This window comes from Podarcis muralis, chromosome 7 (assembly GCF_964188315.1).
Source record: "Podarcis muralis chromosome 7, rPodMur119.hap1.1, whole genome shotgun sequence".
NCBI classification, from domain to species: domain Eukaryota; kingdom Metazoa; phylum Chordata; class Lepidosauria; order Squamata; family Lacertidae; genus Podarcis; species Podarcis muralis.
Genome location: NC_135661.1, coordinates 88,616,000 through 88,628,678, shown reverse-complemented (window position 1 = coordinate 88,628,678; position 12,679 = coordinate 88,616,000). Strand labels below are relative to the sequence as shown.

Here is a 12,679-nt window from a genome sequence, read left to right as displayed (position 1 = left end):
AACCAACACTTTGAATTGTGCTTGCAAATGTACTGGGAGCCAATATAGATATTTCAGGACCGGTGTTATGGGGTCTTGGCAGCCGCTCCCAGTCACCAGTCTAGCTGCCGCATTCTGGATTAATTGCAGTTTCTGGGTCACCTTCAAAGGTAGCCCCACATAGAGCACATTGTAGTAGTCCAAGCGGGAGATAACTAGAGACCAGAATTGGACACAGGACTCCAGGCGTGGCCTGATCAAGGCAGAACAGAGTGGGACTATGACTTCCCTTGATCGGGACACTAGACTTCTGTTGATGCAACCTGGAATAATAGAATTGGGGTTTTTTTTGATGCTGCGTCACTCCTAACACCTGTGTCTAGGATTCGAAATGCCAATTCATAGCTTCAGACTTCAAAGTATTCAAAGGAGGAGACCAAGTAATCCAGCGGTTCTCAACCTGCGGGTCCCCAAATGTTGTTGGACTACAACTCCCATCATCCCTGAGCTCTGGCCTTGCTAGCTAGGGGTGATGGGAGTTGTAGTTTGACAACATCTGGGGACCCACAGGTTGAGAAAGGCTGCCATAATCCTTATCAAGTACCGTATTTTTCGCTCGGCAAGACGCACCAGACCATAAGATGCCCTTAGTTTTTGGAGGAGGAAAACAAGAAAAAAAATATTCTGAATCCCAGAAGCCAGAACAGCAAGAGGGATCGCTGCGCAGCAAAAGCAGCAATCCCTCTTGCTGTTCTGGCTTCTGGGATAGCCGTGCAGCCTGCATTCGCTCCATAAGATGCACACACATTTCCCCTTACTTTTTAGGAGGGAAAAAGTGTGTCGTATAGAGCGAAAAATACGGCACCTCCCATTTCTTATCCATTTGCAAACAAACACCAGGAAGGGGTTTTTCCTTTCTGCTATCCCACATACAGTTCTCTGAGCCCAGTGAGAGTGCCACCAGTAAGAGAGGGAAAAAACCACGCTGAGGCCTCTTTTTTTTTTTTTTTTGCAATTTTACAAAAAAGGAAAAGATTTATTCCTAGAGAAGTTTGGTGCATGTGCCCAAGACCCTAGTGCCGATTTGCAGGTGAACATGTGCGGTGAGGCCAGAGGGTGGGCAGAAATACCCGGCAGTTCAGTAATAATAATAATAATAATAATTAAAAAAATCAAAATATAATATTCCATCCAGCTAGACAAAAAAATAACAAAAGTCAAAAAATTACAGCTCAGTAGAAAAGCCAAGAACCCTGCCTTGCTTTCCCCTCGGCGCTTCCCGACAGGAGGCAGAGGGGAGCGAAATCCTCTTTTTTTATTATTATTAAAAATAAAAACAAATCATTACCCAGAGAGGTGAGAGCAGAGAGATGGGTGAGTGGGTGGGGTTGAGTAAAATATTTTTTTTCAGAATGAGCCCAGCAAGAGAGAGCGTGTGAAATGAGAAAAGGTACTAGGAAGTCGGGTGATAATTATTATTATTTGGGGAGGGGGGGTCGTGGAAGCTGTCCTTTTCAGCAAAGTGGTCCGTCTTCCAGGGATGGGCATGCATGACTAGCGAGGGGGGGCGTGCATTGCAAGTAAGGGTGCCTTTTTTAAAAATAAAAAGGTTGTGGTTGGCAACCAGGTGGCCGGAATTTGGCCCGGGTCAAATTACCAGCAGCGGGAACGCTGCGGTTTGTCACCCTTCCGCTGGGAAAAATATATAACTGTGTGCCCCCAAACTACAGAGAAAGTTCAGGCCACCTTTGTTTTGTTCCTTGGTCCCCTTATCGCAAACCCAACCCCTGGCATCGTGTCTGGAAGAAGGAAGGGTCCGAGAGACCTGCTTGCCTTAGCTAAAAAGGGAAATGTTGCTGGTTTAGGAGAGGAAGGAAGTTCAGGAAAGGCAGGGCAAAGGTTTGGCCTTTAGGGCAACCCAGTTGCTGACCACTACCTTCAAAGGAAAGAAAACTTCTCCAGTTTGGTTAAGCTGATGCGATTCCCTGAAGCCCGGGAAAAACAGGTGTCCCCCCCCCGCTTCCCATGCCATGGTTTTTTTTTGGGGGGGGGGGCGCGGAGGAGAGAAAGAAAAAACAGACACAGGCGTCTTGGTCCAAGCGTGAAAAAGGATGATTTGCGGGTGATGGAGAGTCTAGCCCTCTCTGGGAATGGCACAGTGTTAAGTGGTGGCGGGAGGGGGGGGGAAGGAGCCAGTTCCGCCAGGGAAATACCCCCCCCCCTTGCACACCTCCTGCGGGAACAAGCCCCTCGTTGTGGCGGGGGGTGGGTGGGGAGGAAGGAAGCAGAGGACGAAGGAGGGGTGTTGCTATTGCTCTGGGTAAGGCACAGGTGGGGGTCCTGCCCTTCCTGGGGTGGGGGGCTGCCACAGATTCTCCTTTCCCCCCCCTCCCCGGAAATTGCACAGCGGGGGCCTGGGAGCCGACGGGAAAAGGTGTGTGTGTGTGTTGTGTGGAGCTCATCTGGTGCGTTTGTGGGGGGGCGTGGGGAGAAAAGGGGTGATCAAGTTCGTTCTTTTTATCTTCTTCCGCTTTTATTCTTTCCTGCACGTTTCGGAGGATTGAACTGCTGGCTCCAGGAGACACCGGCAAGTTGGGGGGTTTTCTTTCTTGTGTGTGTGTGGGGGTTTGCACTAAGGAGACCCCCGCTTCCGTAGCTCTGTCACAAATGCTGCGGCAAGAGAGAGAGAGAAAACGAAAATATGAAGCCGGGCCCTTTCAGCGATCCAAAATGTTCCAGCGCTGTCTAGAAAAGCCAGGCTTTTCCAACCCCTGGGTGGGGGCCTTTGCATAGCTGCTTCAGACTACAACTCCCATCAGCCCCTGCCGGCACAGTCGATGCGACACTCTGGCTCATGGGAGTTGTAGTCCAACACAGCTGGACAGCCCCAGGGTGGGGAAGACAGCTGTAGGTTATACAGTGGTACCTCTGGATGCGAACGGAATCCGTTCCGGAGCCCCATTCGCATCCAGAGCAGAACGCAACCCGCATCTGTGGGTCGCGATTTGCCGTTTCCGTGCATGCGCGTGACGTCATTTGAGCATCTGCACATGCGCAAGTGGTGAAACCCGGAAGTAACGTGCTCCGTTACTTCCTGGTCGCAGCAGAGTGCAACCCGAAAGCGCTCAACCCGAAGCTACTTCAAACTGAGGTATGACTGCGTACCGTATTTTTCGTGCCATAAGACGCACCTAGTTTTTAGAGGACGAAAACAAGAGAGAAAAAAAATCGGAACGAAACAGTGGATGTATGATTTTTGTGGTTCATGCTGTGGCCACAGACGTGTGATTTGACGGTGAGTTTGGGGTAGCCCAAATCCATGTGGATCCGTGCTTTGTTTTTGCGCCACTGCGGCCCCACACAACAGTGGGTGCGTGGTTTTTTTGGTGCAGGCTGTAGCCATGGACATGCTATGTGATCGGATGGTGAATTTGGGGTGACCCAATTCAAAAATCCTGAGGACCCATGGGCTTTTACCTCCCCCCTCCCAGGCAGCCTCCTTTATCGCTAGCATCCCTTATCTCCCTCCTGATCCCTTACAGATCAGCTGCTTCCTTTCAACACCCCGTTCCCTCTTGTTTGCCTTAGTGTCTTTTCCTGAATTGGAGCAGTTTTTTGCTCCTCCTTTTCTTCTAATTTCTCTCCTCATTGCTTTAGTCTTGCTGTCTCCTCTCCTTACAAGTTCGCTGTCTTTACCTCCCCCCTCCCAGGCAGCCTCCTTTATTGCTAGCGTCCCTTATCTACCTCCCAATCACTTGCGATCAGCGGCTTTGTTTCAACACCCCCTTCCCTCTTCCAAAAAAAGAAAAAGCATGATTTGCTTTTCGCCCCTGGGCAATTCGGCTCCAGGGACCACGCATCCGCTCCATAAGACGCACAAACATTTCCCCTTACTTTTTAGGAAGAAAAAAGTGTGTCTTATGGAGCGAAAAATACGGTGTATACATAATTTATTTTCTAAAATTTATACACCACTTTTTAAAAAAACAACAACCCAAAGCCTTCATAACTTACCCTGTATGATCTCCTCTTTCATTTTCTGTAATTCCCGCCGGACCTCCTGCAAGAGTTCCTAGGGTGGGGGTTGGAAATACATGCATTTAGGGCCCAGAGGGAAGAGGGAGAAGACAGGACCCCCCCCCTACAACTCTGGCACCAGGGAAAGAACAGAACAGAACCCCCCAACCAGCCTAAAAAGGAAGAGTATCTTTGAAATAATCATTAGGTGATCATTAGCTGATCTGTAAAAAATGTTACTTGGAAAAAAAGAGGGAGAGAGAGACATTGCACATACTTTTGTAAACCAAGAAAATCTTTAATTAAATTAAATTAAAATAATAATCATTAGCTGAGATTCCTGCATTGCAAGGGGTTGGACTAGATGACCCTAGGGTGTCCCCTTCTCTGGTTCTAGGTGACGTTAGCTTGGACCCAAAAAGGCAGGTTTACCTGTTTCACCCGTTCCAGCTCCGACTCGTCTCCTCCTCCTCCGCCGCCACCAGCAGGTTCCGAACCGGTGATCGCTCCGGCGGATTTCATCCTGGGGTTGGCGAGAAAGTAAAGGAAGGATTTCAGGGGGGCAGGCGAAGCTGTGCAGCATCAGACCCGCCAAACAGGCAGCTGCCATTGAGTTTTCCACGAAATGCAAACAGCTGCTTCGGAAGGGGGGGGAGGGTTTCCCTGCAGGAAAACCACCTCCCTCCCCGGGGCTGCTATTTCGTTAAAACCAGGTGCGTTCGTTGTAAAAATCAACACCGATCTCGTTTGGTCCCGAAGGAGCACCAATAATGAAGCACTTTTATTTCCACTTTTATTTCCAAGGTGGCGCTCCAGGTTCTCCCCCTCCCTCATTTAATTCTCCCCCACAAACAGCAACGGAGAGATGCAGCGACAGTGAGCTTTGTGGCCGAGTGGGGGATTCGAACCCAGGTCTCTCCTAGGTGCCAGTCCGATGCTCTAACCACTGTACCACACTGCTCGGGAACAGGGCTGGGCGGGAGGCAGCCTACATAGCCCTCATACAGGAAGTATTTGCCTATGGGGGGGACACGGGGGGGGCAGGTTTGATTGCCTCTCTTCCTGCCTTGCATGTCTTGCTTCCACAGAAAATTTTCTCTTTTTCGTTGGCAACAGAAACGCCCCCCGTGCTTTTATTAGATGCCACAGAGTCCCTGAATCAGCTCAGAAAGCTGTGTTTGGGTGCCAACTCAGCCCAGCCACGGAGAAGGATGGGAGTTGTAGTTCAGCAGCGCCTGGTGGGGGCACAGATACCTCTCCACCCAGCCCGGTCTTAAAAGAAACCCAGCACCGGGAGTTAAGCGGGCACCCTCTGCTCACGGAAGGCTCCAGGTACGTTTGAAGTCGGCCGCGATTCCTCCTTCGCGGTGGGTTGGGCTTGATGAGCCCTGGGGTGCCCTCCTATGGTTCTACGGGGGTACTTAGCAGATATAAGTCTATCCTCCACCAGGGCCAGGGCCTTCTCAGTGGTGGCTCCGACCTGGTGGAATGCTCTGTCCCCCGAGACCAGGGCCCTGCAGGATTTAACCTCCTTACGTCGGGCCTGTAAGACAGAGCTATTCCGCCTGGCCTTTAATTTGAATTCAGCCTGATCTTTAATTTCCCTTCCCTTCCCCTTTTATGAAGATCACCCGCTCTGAGACCCCCCAGCTAATTCTCCCCTGGTCTCCTCGCTGGCCCAAGTAGGACCAATTCAACCAGCTAGCCCTGGGGATTATCTAATTGATTTTTGAATTTTATTGTTATTTATGTTTTTATACTGTATTTTACGCTGCTTTTACAATTAAGTGCTTTAAATTTGTTGTTAGCCGCCCTGAGCCCAGTTTTTGAACCGGGAAGGGCAGGGTATAAATAAAAGTTGTATTAATATTATTATTATTATTATTATTAATCCAGCCCTCCCTGCCTGATACCTAGACTGGCCGAACTGTGGACGGGCAGCAGCTGAGGGCGTGGTGCTTCTCTGGGTCACAGTTGTCCTGAGCGTTGGGGGGGGGGGCAGAGAAGAGAAAGACTGAGACACAGCTTGGGTGGGGGGCAAACAAGACAGCCACCCCCCCACCGCCTGCCCCCCACTTTGTGGGTCAAGGAGGGAGAGGAACACTGCGCGCAAACACACCAATTCCACTGGCTTCGTGGAAACTTGGTGCCAGGAGAAAAAGGGGGGCAGATTTCAGAAAAACTCAAAAAGACCATGATGGACAGGTGTCACTTACCTGGGTAGCGTCGTGCTGGTCTTCTCCCAAGGCCTGCGGAAGGAATCTAGGACAAAGCAAGGAGGGAGAGGGTGGGTAGGGGGCTGTGGGTGGCAGAGGGGCAGACCCCCTGGACATTCTTGACTTCCTGTTGAAGCCCCCATTTAGCGTTCCCCAGGCGCCTGGGAACTCTAGAGCAAATGGCCCTCGCGTATCTCTAAAGAGACCGGCTGCTGGATCAGGCCAAGTGCCTTGTTCTCACTTGGCCAACTGCCCCCAAGAACGCAGGAGTCCAGATAGACTGCTCCTGTACCTGGAAGCTCCATAAGAAAAGCCCAGCTTCTGGATTCATAATGATCATTTTAACTATTTATACCCTGCACATCTGGCTGGGTTTCCCAGCTTCCAGCACCTATAAAAGGTAAAGGGACCCCTGACCATTAGGTCCAGTCGTGGCCGACTCTGGGGTTGCGGCGCTCATCTCGCTTTACTGGCCGAGGGAGCCGGCGTACAGCTTCCGGGTCATGTGGCCAGCATGACTAAGCCGCTTCTGGCGAACCAGAGCAGCGCACAGAAACGCTGTTTACCTTCCCGCTGGAGCGGTACCTATTTATCTACTTGCACTTTGAGGTGCTTTCAAACTGCTAGGTTGGCAGGAGCAGGGACCGAGCAACGGGAGCTCACCCTGTCGCGGGGATTCGAACCGCCGACCTTCTGATCGGCAAATCCTAGGCTTTGTGGTTTAACCCACAGCGCCACCCGTGTCCTACCTTACTAGGAGTCAAATACTACCAGCACATCATAATCATATAGTTTACTTTCAGCATACATCGCGCCAAAAATTTCAAATCAGATTTCCATAACCTTTCCCAAACTGAAAGCTGGATAAAGGTAAAAGTAAAGGGACCCCTGACCATTAGGTCCAGTCGTGGCCAACTCTGGGGTTGCAGCGCTCATCTGGCTTTATTGGCCGAAGGAGCCGGCGTACAGCTTCCGGGTCATGTGGCCAGCATGACTAAGCCACTTCTGGCAAACCAGAGCAGCGCACGAAAACGCTGTTTACCTTCCCGCCGGAGCGGTACCTATTTATCTACTTGCACTTTGACGTGCTTTTGAACTGCTAGGTTGGCAGGAGCAGGGACCGCGCAACGGGAGCTCACCCCGTCGTGGGGATTCGAACCGCCGACCTTCTGATCGGCAAGTCCTAGGCTCTGTGGTTTAACCCACACGTAATAAATCTACTCCAGTGTCCTCTTTTCTCCGAAGGGAAAGCCGCAAGCAGGATTTGAGCACGGTCACCGTGCCCAGTAGCCATTGCAGGCCACAAGGTGGGTTTTCCACTGGCCGGAGGGCCTTGTGCCCACTCTAGTCTATCGCCCACCTTCTGGGCCCCACTGCCTACCTGTGGTCTTGGCACCAGCGTCTGTGTCATTTTGCTGGGGGGGAAGAAACAGAGATGGCAAATGAGAAACAAGAAGCCACCAGCCTCAGTCCCACCCTCCTCCTGCTCTGCAAAGCAAAAACCAGAGAGGGATGCCAGTCGCTGCCTCTCAGCCCAACCCGCCTCCCAGGGTTGTCGTTGTTGTTGTAAGAAGTGAACTGGGGACGGGGAGGGCAATGTTTGCCACCTTGCAGGAAAAGGTGCCATATAAACTGGCCCTACTACACAGGTGCCAATAATGCCCCTTTTCTGCATTTGCAAGAACTCGATGGTTTGCCCTTTGGAACTCCCTGCCTAATGAGATGGAGCAGGCGCCTTTGCTGTACTCCTTTTTCAGCTCCAGCTGAAAACATCCTTGTTCAGACAAGCCTGTGCAGATACCTTAGAAAGGTATTTTTTTATCTGTTCCATATTTGGTGGGATTTCCCTTGATTTTATTTGTCTTTCATATATCAATTCGAAGTGTGTTTTTCTTTTCAATCCAGCATTGGGGAAACTGCATTGCAATACTAAATGAATGAATTTTTGCAAGGGGTGGAATGAATAAAACCCAGATTTCTAAACTTCTGGTTCTCAAACTGGACAGGGAAGGGGAGCTGGGTACTTACGGGACCTTCATCTTTCTTTGGAATGGGTTTCTCACCCTGATCCGCAACTTTCCTCCTGGGGAGACGGGGTTTAGGGTGGGGAGAGAGAGAGAGAGAGAAACGGGTTGTTCAAGATCGCCTCACTCCCTAGATGCCCTCTCATCGATCTATGGAAGCAGCCCTGTCACAGAACACCCCTTCTGCGTTTGTAATTAATCTAGCTTTTAGTGTGGCGGCTAGACTCTGGAACTCCCTGCCACTTGACACCAGGCAGACGCCTTCTCCGTGCACTTTTCAGCCAAACGCATTCCTGCTTATGAAATTACTACACTTGTGGGCCACCCTGTTCCAAGCAGGGCGCAAGACGGAGAAAAATCAGGAGTTTGGCTAGCTTCTCCTATGACTATTGGGAGAAAAACAGGCCTTGCCTGAGCCCAGAAAGGGGCTACGTCTCGCCTGGGTCCTCAGCCCTACCCAGAAGTGCTGCCAGGGTCTGACCCTGGGCCCTTTTGCACGATCCACCACAGAGCCAGGATCTTTTCCTTGACAAATAGAGAGCTAAGATCCTAGTCCTCAAGAGTCCTGGATTTGAGTAGGAACACTGGTACTCTGCGCCACTGAGCCAGGCCCCCTCGCTGCCATCCACCGACCCCGCGAGGTTCCGCCACACTCACCGCCGTGCCAACATGGCGCTCATTTCCTCCATGAGCCCCCCGCCTCCCCCTCCACTCGGCGGGGGTGCTGCGCCAGCCGCGGCCTTTGGCGCCTCCTCCTGCGGAAGAAGAACAGGGGTAAGGGTTAAGGCGCCAAGAGGGTGCCCAACTACAACTCCCATCTACAGCCTTGGGGAAAACCGGGCGCCTGAACTACAGTTCCCGCCACCCGCGGAGTTCCCTGTACTCACCCTGCCCACTTTCTTGAGCTTTGCCCCTGCGAGGGCAGCAGCCAAACCGGAGGGCGGGCCGCCCCCTCCTGCCGGGCCCTGGGGAGGCGGGAGGGGCGGCGCAGGGGGCGGCCCCCCTCCCGGAGGCGGAGGGCCAGGGGGGCCAGGCGGGGGGCCGGGCGGTGGCGGAGGCCCCGGAGGTGGGGGTGGCCCCGCTGGTGCTCCTGGCGGTGGGCCCGGGGGCGGGCATGGCGGGGCGGGCGGGGGTCCTGGTGCGGGCGGGGGTCCTCCTCCCGAAGGGGTCCCTGCAGGCACTGCAACAAGAGAGGTTTCGGTTGTGGCTCCGGCACGGCAGGGGGTTGAGCTGGATGACCCCACGGGGTCCCTTTCCAATGCTACACAGTTCTGCAGAATGTGGGTTTGCATCCAGAGAGGGGCAGAGGGAGGCACCTCATCACAGCCGCCCCACAAGCACCGAACACCTGTGCGCCCAGCCCAAGATATTTTCTTAGGTCACATCCGCACGTCACATTTAAAAGCACTACGATACCTCTTTAAACAGCCTTGGCTTCCCCCAAAGGATACTGGGAGATGTAGTTTGTTAAGGGTGCTATTTCCCCTCCCATAGCCATGATTCCCAGAGCTCCCTTCCCCCTGGTAGAACTACAACTCCCAGAACTCCCTCTTCCCCTCCTAGAACTACAATTCCCAGAAGTCCTCCTTCCCCTTCCCAGAACTCCCTCTTCCCCTTCCCAGAACTACAACTCCCAGAACTCCCTCTTCCCCTCCTAGAACTACAACTCCCAGAACTCCTCCTTCCCATTCCCAGAACTACAACTCCCAGAACTCCCTCTTCCCCTCCTAAAACTACAATTCCCAGACCTCATCCTTCCCCTCCCAGAACTCTCTTTTCCACTCCCCAGAACTACAACTCCCAAAACTCCCTCTTCCCCTCCTAGAACTACAATTCCCAGACCTCCTCCTTCCCCCTCCCAGAACTCCCTCTACCTCTCTTAGAACTACAACTCCCAGAATTCCCTCTTCCACTCCTAGAAATACAATTCCCAAAGCTCCCGAGCTTCCGGGGTGGCGCCATCGGCAATGGCTGATTCCCTCTAACTTGGAGGGGACAGGCTCTGCGGAAATTGGGTCTTTACCGCTACGGCGCAGCGGGGACCCTTCAAAAACCACAGGCGGGTGAAGCCTGTGACCGTGGGACTCGGCGGGCACCTTTTCGCCCCCCCCCCAATCGGCGAAGGAGTCCAGTTTAAATACAATTCCCAAAGCTCCCTCTTCCCCACACAGAGTGACAATTCCCAGAGACCCCTGGGAAGAGGGGGTGTCTGTTAAAACCACCCTGACAATTGTACCTCTGGGAGGGGAATACAGAGCTCTCCTGACAACCCCCAGCACCCACCACAAACTACAGTTCCCAGGATGCTTGGGGGGCCATACTGCTTTAAGCATGGGTGAAGATGTGAGCTTGAGCATTTAGCAGAACGCCCTCCATCCCATTCTCTCTCCCCCCCCCCCCCCAATCCTTAGCCTGGGCGCGTTAATCCAAACTAAACCAATTGTTTATTCTTCAGGCGCTCAGAGGCCGGCCGGCCTCCTCCCACCCACGGACTTCCCTTTTGGGAGCGAAGTCACCCCACTTATGGGGGGGGGGAGGCTTTGTCGAGGGCACCCCCCACCCTGCAAAAACCCCATAACCCTCCAGGCACATTTCCAAGTCTCTCCCCAGAGCCATTACCAGCCAAGGTCCTGAAACAAAAAAGGGGTTTTGCACCCCACACCCGCCTGGGAGAGGGAGGGAGGGTTGGGGTCACCCACTGGGTGCTGCTCGTCCCCCCACCCCACCCCAGGGACCCACCTGAGATTGTCACCCGCCGCTCTCGCTCGGCCTGCTCCTGTTGCTCCCTTTCCAGCTGCTGCTGCTGCCTGGAGTTTGGGAGGGGGGGGGGAGAAAAGAGAAAATCAGCCCCCCCTGCAGATCCGAGGGCCCAGGCGAGGCGGCTGGGCAGGATGAGGCCCATCTGGGCAGGGTCCCCCACCCTCCCCTGCGTTCAGCCCCCTCCCCAATTGCTGCCACTCACTTCTGCGGAGGCTCTGGCAAAATCCCGGACACTGCAAAGCCACACATGGCCAGGAGCTGGGGCAGGTGGGGGGGTGGCCCCCCAGGAACGGGGTGCTCTGCGCACGCTGGGAACAGGCGGCCGGAATGGAGGCAGCGAGCGGGGCAGCCGGGTGACCCGATGACCCCTCAAGCCGATTAGCAGCTAAGCTGGGAACGCCCTCTGCTACGCCTGGAGGCATGAAGGAGGGCTGGGGGAATTAGCAATTGTCTGCTGACCTGCGTACCGGATTGGACCCCCAGTATTGCCTGCACGGGCTGGCAGCTGCTCTCCAGGGTTGCAGAGGCAGGGGTCTCTCCCAGGGGTCTCTCCCAGGAGAGGCCACTGTTGGTGACTGAGGCTGCTGCATGCCCTTTCCATTCTGGCCGAGAATGAATCGGAGCTAAATAGGGAGGCGCGATTCGCACTGGGGGCCGAGGGAAGCAAAAGCTGGCGAGAGGGAGGCCCACTGGATTTGGGGAGAGGGGCTCAGTTACAGTGTCCACCTCAGCCAACGGACTCAATCGGGTGGCCCTCAGGGGTGAGCTGCTTTGCAGCCTCAGTTTGCTCCGTCTGTAAAACGGGCACGGCAGCAACCTCAGATTCGCGGGGATTTGTCGGGAAAAAAAGGACTCGTTGAAAACATGCAGCGGTTTAACAAAGTGCAAAAGGAGATGTGAACGTTGAAGTTATTATTATTATTATTATTATTATTATTATTATTATTATTATTATTACCCTGCCCATCTGGCAGGGTTTCCCCAGCCACTCTGGACGGCTTCCAACAGAATATTAAAATACAATATCCTATTAAGCATAAAAAGTGACCTAGCCTGCTCCCCCCAAAATCCTTCCCCTCTCTCACCTCTTTGCAGGGGGTTGGACTAGATGACCCTTTCCCCTCCAGCGCTACCATTCTATGATCTTAAAGGAATTGAGGCTTGTGCCTCTTTTGAGTGTGCAAGCACTGAGGACGCAGGCTGGTCCAGCCTCTGCCAACCTGGTGCCCATCAGTCCCTGTGAACCTAGCTTGGTACTAAACTGGAGTAGGCTGAGGCCCCGCCAAGACGTTGCTCAGGGCAGTAAAACAACGCAGTAGCAGGGAGTTCCGCAGAGCACGAAGTACCTTTTCTGCTGCTCCGCCATTTCTTCCGCTGTGGGGCCGTTCTGGATGGGCCGTGGAGCTGCCGAGTTCCCTGCGGGGTGTGAAAAAATCAGGATTTAGAGCCAGTTTGGCAGACCAGACCAGGGTGGGTCTCGCCCTTGCAAGTTTAAGGCTGAGTATGCCTGCAGGACAATGACAAACCTAGACAGCATCTTAAAAAGTAGAGACATCACCTTGCCAACAAAGGTCCGTATAGTCAAAGCTATAGTTTTCCCAATAGTGATGTATGGAAGTGAGAGCTGGACCATAAAGAAGGCTGATTGCCGAAGAATGGATGCTTTTGAATTCTGGTGCTGGA

At 53.2% G+C, this 12,679-nt stretch overlaps 1 protein-coding gene across 2 annotated transcripts in view; it reads right to left on the bottom strand.

The window, feature by feature from the left end:
• Positions 1-2,026: 2,026 nt before the first annotated feature.
• The window catches only part of VASP (vasodilator stimulated phosphoprotein), a 42,323-nt gene continuing 31,670 nt past the window's right edge, over positions 2,027-12,679 (bottom strand). For both annotated transcript variants that reach the window (XM_028741905.2, XM_077932400.1), the window contains exons 4-13: positions 12,343-12,412; positions 10,976-11,043; positions 9,124-9,416; positions 8,894-8,991; positions 8,241-8,295; positions 7,594-7,627; positions 6,213-6,258; positions 4,429-4,519; positions 3,994-4,051; positions 2,027-2,649 (exon numbers count right to left, since the gene is read on the bottom strand). In XM_028741905.2, coding sequence (XP_028597738.2) covers positions 2,612-2,649; positions 3,994-4,051; positions 4,429-4,519; positions 6,213-6,258; positions 7,594-7,627; positions 8,241-8,295; positions 8,894-8,991; positions 9,124-9,416; positions 10,976-11,043; positions 12,343-12,412 — 851 coding nt within the window. In that variant the 3' untranslated portion in view covers positions 2,027-2,611. The remainder of the gene's footprint in view (positions 2,650-3,993; positions 4,052-4,428; positions 4,520-6,212; positions 6,259-7,593; positions 7,628-8,240; positions 8,296-8,893; positions 8,992-9,123; positions 9,417-10,975; positions 11,044-12,342; positions 12,413-12,679) is intronic.